At 32.7% G+C, this 15,896-nt stretch overlaps 1 protein-coding gene across 5 annotated transcripts in view; it reads right to left on the bottom strand.

Annotated features, from left to right (window-relative positions):
• Window positions 1-168: 168 nt before the first annotated feature.
• The window catches only part of mcamb (melanoma cell adhesion molecule b), a 50,146-nt gene continuing 34,418 nt past the window's right edge, over window positions 169-15,896 (bottom strand). Inside the window, exons 7-17 of one of the 5 annotated variants that reach the window (XM_056373977.1) lie at window positions 6,810-6,937; window positions 6,490-6,625; window positions 6,250-6,365; window positions 5,544-5,685; window positions 5,197-5,324; window positions 4,544-4,685; window positions 4,179-4,244; window positions 3,167-3,208; window positions 2,600-2,723; window positions 2,120-2,231; window positions 169-1,955 (exon numbers count right to left, since the gene is read on the bottom strand). In XM_056373977.1, coding sequence (XP_056229952.1) covers window positions 1,926-1,955; window positions 2,120-2,231; window positions 2,600-2,723; window positions 3,167-3,208; window positions 4,179-4,244; window positions 4,544-4,685; window positions 5,197-5,324; window positions 5,544-5,685; window positions 6,250-6,365; window positions 6,490-6,625; window positions 6,810-6,937 — 1,166 coding nt within the window. In that variant the 3' untranslated portion in view covers window positions 169-1,925. Of the gene's footprint in view, window positions 1,961-2,119; window positions 2,232-2,599; window positions 2,726-3,166; window positions 3,209-4,178; window positions 4,245-4,543; window positions 4,686-5,196; window positions 5,325-5,543; window positions 5,686-6,249; window positions 6,366-6,489; window positions 6,626-6,809; window positions 6,938-15,896 lie in introns of all 5 variants that reach the window. The other 4 variants (XM_056373978.1, XR_008827315.1, XM_056373980.1 and 1 more) reach the window with 4 other exon arrangements.

Here is a 15,896-nt window from a genome sequence, read left to right as displayed (position 1 = left end):
ATGTCACATTCCTCATACTGACCTGGCCTGTAGTGCATTGACATTAAGTTACTCTACATTAAGCTAACTATTATTAATAATTATAGTAATTATTACTATTTTTTACAGAGTTTACTGCCTATTATGAAGCTCACTATCTAACTTCAACAGACACATTTTCAGGTCCTCTTTTTCTTTTAAGTCAATCTTTATTTGGTATAATTTTCAAAAACAACAAACAATGAATTTGTTGGTAAATTGGTTTGAATGCCATCACTGACATTAATTTTACAAGGCATTACAAGGCATTTTACCAAACAATTTAACATGGGTAGTTCTTAAAAACAGCAGAAACAGATGACAGACTAAGAGAGGATAGGTTGGGTAAGTATGACAGCTGCACAGAGCACCTTGATTTGTCTTCCAACTTGATTTGCATATGTGGAGTCACAGTCATTCCCCCCTCAGCAGTAGTCATGGAACAATGTCAATAGTGTGTCGACATGAAACTACATTTAAATGTGGAGTGGGTGTCAATTTAAGGCAAATGACGTCTGAGGGGGATTCTGTGTGTGTGTCTCTGATCCAACAGATTATTAGTGTCAGTCAACACGTGAATTCATTCATTCATTCAACAGAGATGTGTCTTTTCCTTTAAGGAGGTCGACTTCATGCTGTGAACCATATTTACCATGGACCAATAATCTGTTCTACCCCATAAAAAGAAATAAAAGTCACAACAGAAATACTTTTCATTCCACAAACAGTCACATGAAAAGAAACAATGGTTTCACATTAGAGAAACAAAACAACACAACTGCATGAAGAGTAACAACAAAGAAATCAGTGCACTGAACATTAAATATAACCACAACTAAGTACAAAATGTGGCGTTCCAACATGAATGTAATTTAAGGCAACTGCAGCTTTTTAACCTGACTGTTGGCAAAGCTTGAACTCAAACACACACATTATATCAAAACTAGACTGTGAAGGACAGAAACGGTAAAGTAACGAGAACTACAAATAATGTTAACCCTTCTATGTCAAATCCTGAACAGATTATTCACCCGTCTCGCAAAAATATTTTCTTTAATATTCACAAACTGGGGAGTGTGAAGACAGGGGTGTTAGCTGTAGAGAAAAAAAAAAACAAACGTGAATGACGTGATTAAATGACCTAAAAGTCTGTGTTCAGAGCTAAAGGGCAAAATTTTTGGCCAAGGCTGGAACTGGCTGTAGAGGGACGCATCATTGCATCCCAATAATTTCAGTGTACAGACTTAAGCAAAACAGAAAACATAGACAAAAAAAAAAAAATATATATATATATATATATATATATATGTATAGAAACGAGATAGCTAAAACTACCTAACTCTTCCTGCTCTCTATAAAGAGCACCAGAACAAAATATAACACTATCTGGTCATTTATTTTTGGTTGTTTTTTTTTATTGTGTTATTTTAAATAAAGAAATATATACACAGATTATAATATATACACTTAATAAAGAGCTGTTTCATACTTCTCTTCAGTGATTGCTTTGCCTGAGGTGATGCTTAATCAGGTATAAAAAAAAAGTCCCTGGTCAACTTTGTGCTCTAATAATTGTTCTACAGACGATCAGCAGTTTACAAGGCTCTTTGGTTTGAAGGTGAATGATTAATTAGCAGACTTATGTCATGGAGTGATCACTCCTAATTAAAGCTTGAGGTGCATTCCAAGAGATGTGTGCTGGGACGTAAAGGACAGTAAGCAAAAGCTGCAGCATGGAATGATCTGAGTCTCAGCCGTCCATCAGGACATTAACTGATAGAAAACTGAGCTTCTCCATGACATAACGCTGGGATAAGGAGCTCTGGTGGAGGTTCGAAGGCTTCGGCAAGGTCTGAGGCTGAGAGGGAAGAACAGGAGCAGCTGTTGGTGTGTCTGAAGTCACCTCGTCACTTTTGCACGACCAGGTCCTCACCACCCTTTACTCCAGGTGCAAACACAGACATTACAACACAGAAAGAGACAGAGAGAGAGAGAGAGGTGGGGTGGAGGGTGTGTAAAAATGTTAATGGTGTAATCAGATCAGCAGAAAAACAATATTATCTTCAGCCTGAGCCAGTTCAGTTTAAGATTAGGTATCTACCTGGTCGCTGGGAGGTTGTTTTTCTCCGTTGACCCCGAGGAGAATCGCTTCCTCTGTGTTGTCGCTCTTCATCTCCACCACGATGTTATCTTTGTTGGACTTCTCTTTGGTGCTGCAAAACCAGGGACATTAGAAACATGCATATTGCAATATGCTGTTTGGCCATAATGAGTGATGATTAGAGCTGGAAAATTGTATGAAATTATTGCATATCAACTTTCAGAGGAAACATGCTCAGTTATACTATTTTATGTAATTATGCGCATATTCCATCCAGTGTTTTGATGAATCAATCTTTACTTTTTAAGGGTTAGTCAGTTTGCACAGTGAAACTCTGTTGTGATGAGCCCTTGTAAAATGCTAGAAAACTGTGATATAGATTTTTAACCATATCTCAGAGCCCTAGTAATGATTATGATTTTTTTCATATTTAAAGACACATCATATGTTTTTGCATCATGTCGCTCTCATTGCACTTACAGGTCCTGCTTGCCGGATCGGCCACAGATCTTGCCCTTTTTGTAGAGGAAGTAGAGCACACTCCCCAAGATGGCCAGCAGCAGGATGCAGATAATGATGACTGCAATGATAACACCACTGCCCTCTGGTGGAGAAGAAGCACAAGAACAAGCACAGGATTACCAGCTGTAACTGGAATATGAATGAGACAACGGCATGAAGCTGGAGAGACGGATTCAGGATTGTGTTGAGCGGGCCGTGCAGCATTCAGTGTGTAGGAACAGTAGGTAGCATTTTACAGTGCGACTAAAAAGAGTGAAGCACTAGCATCATTCATTTGACCTAAACCTTGCAACCTAAAATCATTCAGGAGTTTAGGAGGAGAGGTGTGCTTATACAACAGCCAGACAACATGCACAGGAAGAGGTGAAGATTAACTATTCAGCGATAGTTTGATGTTTTGCTCATCGAGTGGTGGGGTGGGGGGTGGGGGAGGGGGTTCTGATGAAAGGGAGGTGCTTTGAAGGAGAAGTGGAAGGAAGCTTTTTGCCTTTGAGCTTGAGAGGTGCAGCAGCGTATCATACAAACCTTTTTTGATTTTCTCTGGTGGGACAACTGTTTCTGTTTTAACTGACAAAAACCACAAAAGCAGAGTTATCAGTGGGCGGCTGGATGTATTGAATAGACACAGTTTAGATCTTTAGCACAGGCGTGAACTTAATTTGAGAGGATCTTATCTGGTATTTGAAACTAAACATCTACTCTAACTGTGGTCAGTAGCACAGCAGTCATTTCCCAGAGCAGCGGGGCCAAGCGGCCCTGTTTAATCTCATTTAACCAGCCTTTTGTGAGAAACAACAACCCAGAACAGTTTTCCTCTTAGGGGCTGGATATTTCCTGGCATGATGTAGAAGACAGAAAGGACACAGAAGGAGGGAGAAAACACAAGGCAGGAGGCGTAATGGGAGTCAGGAGACTCGCTCTGAGTGCATTTAAAGCATCAGCTGCTTTCTAGAGTCACACTGATTTCACGTGTGTTTGTGGTTGTGTGCTGTGTATGTAACTGCACGCCATAGTGCTAACAGGAATGCTCATTACTCATAACGCTCCTCTTTGCAGAAGGTGAACCATGTCAGTCATTTTTTCATCTAGTTTAACTGATTACTTTTCTGGGATAGAAACTTCGTCTCATGCTGTCAAGTTTTCATTTTCACATAATTTGTAAAATGAAGTTTAATTATATATTAACGCAACAGGCAGAAAATTGTCAGGGCTGTGGCAACACATTAGTCAATAAGACACCTTGCAGCGATAACAGGCCTCAGTAATATTACCCATTTAAAACTATAAAACAGAGGTTTAATCAGAGCAATCACTCCTCAACACTGCTGTAATGACCTTTCAGTGATGCCAGTATGGTAATTGCTGCAGCCTTCACGTGCATTCTAGTTTTCCTTTTTCTCACTCTCATTCTTTCTGCCTGACTCACCAGGAAATGGCAGAGCTTTTTTTAAAGTGATTTTTTCATTTTGATTTAGTGATGTTGTAAACTTCCTCTAGTTTGAGTCTTGACTGCAGTGCAGCCAGTCTGTGGTCTTACCTGTGGCAGAGGAAATGGAAGTGCTAGTAGTAGTGGTTGTGGTGGCTTGTGTGGTGGTCTTTGTAGCTGAAAACAGGTTGGGGTTAGGACATTGGGGGAGGAGGGGTGAACATTGAAAAGCCACACAGATTCACGTCCGAAAACAACAACGACAACAACACTGACTGAAAGGTCCAAAATCATAGGCAAGACATTACAGCACATGACACAGCTCGAGACCTTCAGACAAAGTAAAAATAAACGAAGAAGTGACAAAGACAGAAGGAACAGAAGGAAACGGGGGAAGCGAGAAGGGCAACAGATGGAGACGTACACACAGAAAAACACAGGGCAGGGACAGGAAAGGCAGGCAGTGGGGGACTCACTGGCTTTGATGCTGAAGGTCACCGCGTCAGTACCCAACTTGTTGGAGGCATTGCAGACAACAGTGAGGTCAGAGGTGACCTTGACTCTGACCACACTCTGAACACTGTCCTCCGTCTGTTTTTGGGGTTCTGCCTTCAGGACCTGGCATAAAAACACAGTTAAAGAAAAACAGGTCAACCAGCAGAAAAGGTTTCCCTGTCTTCTGCATGGCAAGAGTCGAATGCAGCTCTGAGACATCCTGTCACAGACTGAAGCAGCTCACAGCACAGCTCTCTGGGATTTCTTTGCAATGGAGAAGGGAGGAATAATCCATTGAGTTTTGTCAAAGTCAGACCAACGGTGTTGAAGATGTTACACTTAAATCAACAAGACAGCCATGCTAGCAGCTCTGTAAGGCTGTAGTTAGAGATGAGCTGAATGCTAATGCTAGCATTCTACTATGCTTACAGTTACAATGCTGAGGTTTAGCGGATGTAATATTTACCATGTTCACCATTTTGTTTTGTTTTTTAGCTATTTAGTCATGAAAGAAACATTTGGACCTGATTATGATGCTGCCTAGTGAAAAGATCTAATCTAATGACTACACATTTGGCAAAATGCCAAATGTGTTGCAGCTGATCCACCGACGTGAAGCTTCCCTCTGCTGTACCTTTCCATCAGATGTGGTCCAGGTAATGCTGGGAGCTGGGAAACCTCTGGCAAGGCAGCTCAGTTCCACGGACTTCTCAAAACTCTCCTCTATCTCCGTGTTGTCTGGCTTCACGATCTCTGGTTTGCCTGGAGAGAGAGGAGCGAGAAAATAACCTTAAAAATGTTCCTTCATGACTATAAATGCTATAAAGTACCTGTTGCAAACACACAAATACTGTAAAAGTTTCTTTATAAACTGCCTCACTACACATAAAACCAATATAAACTCATACTGCAACTATACATATATTATATTTCTTCAAGAGTGTAGCAGTGTAATTATTCAGTGCCTGTGAACAGTCTCACCCATAACATTAACACGAAGTGTGCCACTGGTCTCCATCCCCTTGATCTCAGGAACAGTAACCATACACACGTACGTCCCTGCTGTGTGTAATGTAACGTCCTTCACGATCAAAGTGTGACCTTTCAATACCTCCTCTCCATTCTGCACACACCAGGGCAGAAAAAGGCATATTTAACACACACATGTAAACAGTGGTTAAGTAAGTAAGTTTTTTTGCACAAATTTGTGCTGGGAAATTTCAGACAATCCCCACAAAGTCCTTTTTTTAACTTAATGGTCTTTGGGTGTTGATTATTCTTTACTTTAACTGATGTGCGGTATTGCAATTGTAATTATATTATAAATAATATGAGAAAATAATATTCAGTTGTATTTTTTGGGTGTTCAAAACATTTAGGCAAGCTGCTGCCAATGTCAATGACTGAATGTTTTCACAGACTTCCTGGTTGATTCACCGACATCTGCATGATAAACTCCCACAATAGTGGTTGAAACTTAAACTCTAGTCTGCACATCCTAAAAATGAGCCATGAGCTAAATGATGAGCAAGTGTTCTGAGTCTCAGGACAAGACAAAATGACCTGACAGACGTGGGGCACCAGAAAATGAGCGTTGGCTGTGACGATTGGAAGACGGGAGAAGTAATGTGTGTGTGTGTGTGTGTGTGTGTGTGTGTGTGTGTGTGTGTGTGTGTGTGTGTGAGACCTTAAACCAGGCTGTGTGTGTCTGAAGAGAAGAGAGGGCGTTACAGGTGGCCTTCAGCTCCTCTCCTTGAGCCACCACAACAGTATCTCCAGGAATCACCACTGCAGGATCAAGATCTACACACACAGCAAAGAGAGAGAAACGGCAAGAAAAAAGTTTCAGCCAGGGACATACAGTTGCTCTGCTAGCAAAATGTATTTGTTGTCAAGGTCACAAATCAGATCTGTGTAGATTCCTTACAGTTGACGAATACTGTGATATTTCTCGAGATGGTTTCAAAAGTATCCAGGTCCAGAGAGTTGCACTGGTAAACTCCACTGTTCAGACGGGTCACATTATTCAACACCAACATATTGGAGTCTAAATTCTGTTCAACCTACAAAGAGCCAAGGTAATCTGATCAACACATAAGCATAAAACTTTTAACTCAACATAGAAAAAAGGTTGTTAAATGTAAGCTCTTGAAAGTTCTTGAAGACCTATTAATGTAGGCCTGAACTACATTATGCTGCTAACTCAGGGTGCATAAATCATGAGCACATAGGTCTTGATTTTCTTACGCCTGCATGCGTGATTGATATGGAGGATTCAATATTTCCATTGCCATGGCAGTGAAGCTCGACTGAGTCCCCTTCCTTGATTTTGCCCTTTGGTGACTCCACCCACACACTTACGGCTGTAGAGGGGTCTGAAACAGAGAGAGGAATACAAGTTAAGAGCACAAACTTCAACTTTAAGTTGTAAAAGTGTCATGTGATGGCACAACCATCACTACACTCAATCTGCAGCTGCAGCGCTTCAGACTATGTGGTCCTGATAATGTTTGATCCAAATTCATTTAGATTAAGATCAAAGGCATAAGTAGGAAAATGTCTTCCAATATGTTGGGAGGTTACTCTACTGTGACTTTTATGCCTTACTATAGTATGAATTTAAATGACGTTTTTTATGCCTTACTTTGATATGATGTTCTTTATATCATACAAGTTATGACTATTTAATGATTCTTTATGCCTTACTAAAATATGACATTTTAAGACAATTTTATGCCTCCCTAAACTATGACATTTGTTGACATTCTTATGCCTTACTATACTATGATGCTTTAAGACGACTTTATATCTTATTATACTATGACATTTTATGCCATACTATACTATGACGTTTTTTGACGTTTTTATGCCATAATATAGTATGACGTTTTTGACATTTTTATGCCTTACTATACTATGATGTTTTTTGATGTTTTTATGCCATAAAATACTATGACGTTTTTTGATGTTTTTATGCCTTATTATACTATGATGTTTTATGCCATAACATAGTATGACAATTTTTGATGTTTTTATGCCTTACTATAGGATGACCTTTTATGCCATACTATATTATGACGTTTTTGGATATTTTTATGCCATAACATAGTATAATGTTTTTTAATGTTTTTATGCCTTATTATACTATGACGTTTTATCCCATACTATACTATGACATTTTTTGATGTTTTTATGCCATACTATGTAATGACGATTTTTGATGTTTTAATGCCATAATATTGTATGACCGTTTTTGGTGTTTTTATGCCTTAATATATTATGGCGTTTTATGCTATACTATACTATGACTCTTTGGATGGTTTTATGCCTCACTATACTATGACGTTGTTTGACATTTTAGTGCCATACTATACTATGACATTTTTTGTATGTTTTTATGCCATGATAAATTATGAAATTTATGGATGTTTTTATGCCTTATTATACTATGATGTTTTATGCCATTCTATACTATGAAGTTTTTTGACGTATTTATGCCATACCATGTCATGACGATTTTCAACATTTTTATGCCATACTATACTATGACGTTTTTTGACGTTTTTATGCCATACTATACAATGATGTTCTTTGGTGTATTTATGCCTTACTATACTATGACGATTTATGCCATACTATACTTTGATATTTTTTTATGTTTTTATGCCTTACTATGTCATGACGATTTTTGACATTTGTATGCCATACTATGCTATGACCTTTTTGGATAGTTTTATCCCATACTATACTATGACCTTTTTTGATGTTTTCTTGCCATAATATAGTATGATGTTTTTTTATGTTTTTACGCCTTATTATACTATGACGTTTTAAGCCATACTATAGCATGACGATTTTTTAAATTTTTATGCCATAACATACTATGACCTTTTCTGATGTTTTCTTGCCTTGTTATACTATGACGTTGTATGCCATACTATAGCATGATGTTTTTTGACATTTTTGTGCCTTACTATACTATGACGTTTTAGGATATTTTTATACCATAACATACTATGACCTTTTTTGATGTTTTCTTGCCTTATTATACTATGACGTTTTATGCCATACTATAGCATGACGATTTTGGAAATTTTTATGCCATAGCATAGTCTGATGTTTTTTGATGTTTTTATGTCTTATTAAACTATAACATTTTATGCCATACTAAACTATGACGTTTTTATGCCATAATATGTCATGACGATTTTCGACATTTTTATGCCATAATATGTCATGACGATTTTCGACATTTTTATGCCATAATATAGTAGGATGTTTTTTTTTGTGTTTTTATGCCTTATTATACTATGAAGCTTTATGCCGTACTATACTATGATGTTTTTTTACGTTTTTATGCCATACTATGTTATGACGATTTTTGACGTTTTTATGCCATACTATACTATGACATTTTTGAATATTTTTATGCCATAAAATACTATGACCTTATTTGATGTTTTCTTGCCTTATTATACTATTACGATTTATGCCATACTATACTATGACGTTTTTTGCCATAATATAGTATGATGTTTTTTATGTTTTTATGCCTTATTATACTATGACGTTTCATGCCATACTATAGCATGACGATTTTTGAAATTTTTATGCCTTAACATAGTATGACGTTTTTTGATTCTTTAATGCCTTATTATACTATGACGTTTTATGCCATACTATACTATGACGTTTTTGTATGTTTTTATGCCAGAATAAATTATGACATTTTTTGATGTTTTTATGCCTTATTATACTATGACGTTTTATCCCATACTATACTATGACGTTTTTTTGATGTTTTTTTGACATAAAATAGTATGATGTTTTTTTTATGTTTTTATGCCTTATTATACTATGACGTTTTATGCCATACTATACTATGATGTTTTTTGATGTTTTTATGCCTTATTATACTATGACGTTTTATGCCATACTATACTATGACGTTTTTGTATGTTTTTATGCCATAATAAATTATGACATTTTTTGATGTTTTTATGCCTTATTATACTATGACGTTTTATGCCATACTATACTATGACGTTTTTTGATGTTTTTTTGCCTTAACATAGTATGACGTTTTTTGATTCTTTAATGCCTTATTATACTATGACGTTTTATGCCATACTATACTATGACGTTTTTGAAGTTTTTTTGCCATAATATAGTATGATATTTTTTTATGTTTTTATGCCTTATCATACTATGACGTTTTATGCCATACTATACTATGACGTTTTTTGATGTTTTTATGCCTTATTATACTATGACGTTTTATGCCATACTATACTATGACGTTTTTGTATGTTTTTATGCCATAATAAATTATGACATTTTTTGATGTTTTTATGCCTATTATACTATGACGTTTTATGCCATACTATAGCATGACGATTTTTGATGTTTTTATGCCTTATTATACTATGACGTTTTATGCCATACTATAGCATGACAATTTTTGAAATTTTTATGCCTTAACATAGTATGACGCTTTTTGATTCTTTAATGCCATATTATACTATGACGTTTTATGCCATACTATACTATGACGTTTTTGTATGTTTTTATGCCGTAATAAATTATGACATTTTTTGATGTGTTTATGCCTTATTATACTATGACGTTTTATGCCATACTATACTATGACGTTTTTGTATGTTTTTATGCCGTAATAAATTATGACATTTTTTGATGTTTTTATGGCTTATTATACTATGACGTTTTATGCCATACTATACTATGACGTTTTTTGATGTTTTTATGCCATAATAAATTATGACATTTTTTGATATTTTTATGCCATACTATACTATGACGTTTTTTGATGTTTTTTTGCCATAATATAGTATGATGTTTTTTTTATGTTTTTATGCCTTATTATACTATGACGTTTTATGCCATACTATACTATGATGTTTTTTGATGTTTTTATGCCTTATTATACTATGACGTTTTATGCCATACTATACTATGACGTTTTTTGATGTTTTTTTGCCATAATATAGTATGATATTTTTTTATGTTTTTATGCCTTATTATACGATGACGTTTTATGCCATACTATACTATGACGTTTTTTGATGTTTTTATGCCTTATTATACTATGACGTTTTATGCCATACTATACTATAACGTTTTTGTATGTTTTTATGCCTTAACATAGTATGACGTTTTTTGATTCTTTAATGCCTTATTATACTATGACGTTTTATGCCATACTATACTATGACGTTTTTGTATGTTTTTATGCCAGAATAAATTATGACATTTTTTGATGTTTTTATGCCATAATATAGTATGATATTTTTTTATGTTTTTATGCCTTATTATACGATGACGTTTTATGCCATACTATACTATGACGTTTTTTGATGTTTTTATGCCTTATTATACTATGACGTTTTATGCCATACTATACTATAACGTTTTTGTATGTTTTTATGACGTTTTTTGATTCTTTAATGCCTTATTACACTATGACGTTTTATGCCATACTATACTATGACGTTTTTGTATGTTTTTATGCCAGAATAAATTATGACATTTTTTGATGTTTTTATGCCTTATTATACTATGACGTTTTATCCCATACTATACTATGACGTTTTTTTGATGTTTTTTTGACATAAAATAGTATGATGTTTTTTTGATGTTTTTATGCCTTATTATACTATGACGTTTTATCCCATACTATACTATGACGTTTTTTGATGTTTTTTTGCCATAATATAGTATGATATTTTTTTATGTTTTTATGCCTTATTATACTATGACGTTTTATGCCATACTATACTATGATGTTTTTTGATGTTTTTATGCCTTATTATACTATGACGTTTTATGCCATACTATACTATGATGTTTTTTGATGTTTTTATGCCTTATTATACTATGACGTTTTATGCCATACTATACTATGACGTTTTTGTATGTTTTTATGCCATAATAAATTATGACATTTTTTGATGTTTTTATGCCTTATTATACTATGACGTTTTATGCCATACTATACTATGACGTTTTTTGATGTTTTTTTGCCATAATATAGTATGATGTTTTTTTTATGTTTTTATGCCTTATTATACTATGACGTTTTATGCCATACTATACTATGATGTTTTTTGATGTTTTTATGCCTTATTATACTATGACGTTTTATCCCATACTATACTATGACGTTTTTTGATGTTTTTTTGCCATAATATAGTATGATATTTTTTTATGTTTTTATGCCTTATTATACGATGACGTTTTATGCCATACTATACTATGACGTTTTTTGATGTTTTTATGCCTTATTATACTATGACGTTTTATGCCATACTATACTATAACGTTTTTGTATGTTTTTATGCCTTAACATAGTATGACGTTTTTTGATTCTTTAATGCCTTATTATACTATGACGTTTTATGCCATACTATACTATGACGTTTTTGTATGTTTTTATGCCAGAATAAATTATGACATTTTTTGATGTTTTTATGCCATAATATAGTATGATATTTTTTTATGTTTTTATGCCTTATTATACGATGACGTTTTATGCCATACTATACTATGACGTTTTTTGATGTTTTTATGCCTTATTATACTATGACGTTTTATGCCATACTATACTATAACGTTTTTGTATGTTTTTATGCCTTAACATAGTATGACGTTTTTTGATTCTTTAATGCCTTATTACACTATGACGTTTTATGCCATACTATACTATGACGTTTTTGTATGTTTTTATGCCAGAATAAATTATGACATTTTTTGATGTTTTTATGCCTTATTATACTATGACGTTTTATCCCATACTATACTATGACGTTTTTTTGATGTTTTTTTGACATAAAATAGTATGATGTTTTTTTGATGTTTTTATGCCTTATTATACTATGACGTTTTATCCCATACTATACTATGGCGTTTTTTGATGTTTTTTTGCCATAATATAGTATGATATTTTTTTATGTTTTTATGCCTTATTATACTATGACGTTTTATGCCATACTATACTATGATGTTTTTTGATGTTTTTATGCCTTATTATACTATGACGTTTTATGCCATACTATACTATGATGTTTTTTGATGTTTTTATGCCTTATTATACTATGACGTTTTATCCCATACTATACTATGACGTTTTTGTATGTTTTTATGCCATAATAAATTATGACATTTTTTGATGTTTTTATGCCTTATTATACTATGACGTTTTATGCCATACTATACTATGACGTTTTTTGATGTTTTTTTGCCATAATATAGTATGATGTTTTTTTTATGTTTTTATGCCTTATTATACTATGACGTTTTATGCCATACTATACTATGATGTTTTTTGATGTTTTTATGCCTTATTATACTATGACGTTTTATCCCATACTATACTATGACGTTTTTTGATGTTTTTTTGCCATAATATAGTATGATATTTTTTTATGTTTTTATGCCTTATTATACGATGACGTTTTATGCCATACTATACTATGACGTTTTTTGATGTTTTTATGCCTTATTATACTATGACGTTTTATGCCATACTATACTATAACGTTTTTGTATGTTTTTATGCCTTAACATAGTATGACGTTTTTTGATTCTTTAATGCCTTATTATACTATGACGTTTTATGCCATACTATACTATGACGTTTTTGTATGTTTTTATGCCAGAATAAATTATGACATTTTTTGATGTTTTTATGCCATAATATAGTATGATATTTTTTTATGTTTTTATGCCTTATTATACGATGACGTTTTATGCCATACTATACTATGACGTTTTTTGATGTTTTTATGCCTTATTATACTATGACGTTTTATGCCATACTATACTATAACGTTTTTGTATGTTTTTATGCCTTAACATAGTATGACGTTTTTTGATTCTTTAATGCCTTATTACACTATGACGTTTTATGCCATACTATACTATGACGTTTTTGTATGTTTTTATGCCAGAATAAATTATGACATTTTTTGATGTTTTTATGCCTTATTATACTATGACGTTTTATCCCATACTATACTATGACGTTTTTTTGATGTTTTTTTGACATAAAATAGTATGATGTTTTTTTGATGTTTTTATGCCTTATTATACTATGACGTTTTATCCCATACTATACTATGACGTTTTTTGATGTTTTTTTGCCATAATATAGTATGATATTTTTTTATGTTTTTATGCCTTATTATACTATGACGTTTTATGCCCTACTATACTATGATGTTTTTTGATGTTTTTATGCCTTATTATACTATGACGTTTTATGCCATACTATACTATGATGTTTTTTGATGTTTTTATGCCTTATTATACTATGACGTTTTATCCCATACTATACTATGACGTTTTTGTATGTTTTTATGCCATAATAAATTATGACATTTTTTGATGTTTTTATGCCTTATTATACTATGACGTTTTATGCCATACTATACTATGACGTTTTTTGATGTTTTTTTGCCATAATATAGTATGATGTTTTTTTTATGTTTTTATGCCTTATTATACTATGACGTTTTATGCCATACTATACTATGATGTTTTTTGATGTTTTTATGCCTTATTATACTATGACGTTTTATGCCATACTATACTATGATGTTTTTTGATGTTTTTATGCCTTATCATACTATGACGTTTTATGCCATACTATACTATGACGTTTTTGTATGTTTTTATGCCATAATAAATTATGACATTTTTTGATGTTTTTATGCCTTATTATACTATGACGTTTTATGCCATACTATACTATGACGTTTTTTGATGTTTTTTTGCCATAATATAGTATGATGTTTTTTTATGTTTTTATGCCTTATTATACTATGACGTTTTATGCCATACTATACTATGATGTTTTTTGATGTTTTTATGCCTTATTATACTATGACGTTTTATGCCATACTATACTATGACGTTTTTTGATGTTTTTTTGCCATAATATAGTATGATATTTTTTTATGTTTTTATGCCTTATTATACTATGACGTTTTATGCCATACTATACTATGATGTTTTTTGATGTTTTTATGCCTTATTATACTATGACGTTTTATGCCATACTATACTATGACGTTTTTTGATGTTTTTTTTATGTTTTTATGCCATAATAAATTATGACATTTTTTGATGTTTTTATGCCTTATTATACTATGACGTTTTATGCCATACTATACTATGACGTTTTTTGATGTTTTTATGCCTTTTTATACTATGACGTTTTATGCCATACTATACTATGACGTTTTTGTATGTTTTTATGCCATAATAAATTATGACATTTTTTGATGTTTTTATGCCTATTATACTATGACGTTTTATGCCATACTATAGCATGACGATTTTTGACATTTTTATGCCTTAACATAGTATGACGTTTTTTGATTCTTTAATGCCTTATTATACTATGACGTTTTATGCCATACTATACTATGACGTTTTTTGATGTTTTTTTGCCATAATATAGTATGATATTTTTTTATGTTTTTATGCCTTATTGTACTATGACGTTTTATGCCATACTATACTATGACGGTTTTTGATGTTTTTATGCCTTATTATACTATGACGTTTTATGCCATACTATACTATGACGTTTTTGTATGTTTTTATGCCATAATAAATTATGACATTTTTTGATGTTTTTATGCCTCATTATACTATGACGTTTTTTGATGTTTTTTTTGCCATAATATAGTATGATATTTTTTGATGTTTTTATGCCTTATTATACTATGACGTTTTATGCCATACTATACTATGACGTTTTTTTATGTTTTTATGCCATAATAAATTATGACATTTTTTGATGTTTTTATGCCTATTATACTATGACGTTTTATGCCATACTATACTATGATGTTTTTTGATGTTTTTATGCCTTATTATACTATGACGTTTTATGCCATACTATACTATGACGTTTTTGTATGTTTTTATTATACTATGATGTTTTTTGATGTTTTTATGCCTTATCATACTATGACGTTTTATGCCATACTATACTATGACGTTTTTGTATGTTTTTATGCCATAATAAATTATGACATTTTTTGATGTTTTTATGCCTATTACATTTTTATGCCTTAACATAGTATGACGTTTTTTGATTCTTTAATGCCTTATTATACTATGACGTTTTATGCCATACTATACTATGACGTTTTTTGATGTTTTTTTGCCATAATATAGTATGATATTTTTTTATGTTTTTATGCCTTATTGTACTATGACGTTTTATGCCATACTATACTATGACGTTTTTTGATGTTTTTATGCCTTATTATACTATGACGTTTTATGCCATACTATACTATGACG

Source organism: Seriola aureovittata, chromosome 4 (assembly GCF_021018895.1).
Source record: "Seriola aureovittata isolate HTS-2021-v1 ecotype China chromosome 4, ASM2101889v1, whole genome shotgun sequence".
NCBI classification, from domain to species: Eukaryota; Metazoa; Chordata; class Actinopteri; order Carangiformes; family Carangidae; genus Seriola; species Seriola aureovittata.
Note: the sequence above shows the minus strand (reverse complement) of the source record. Positions and strands in the feature narration are given on the sequence as shown.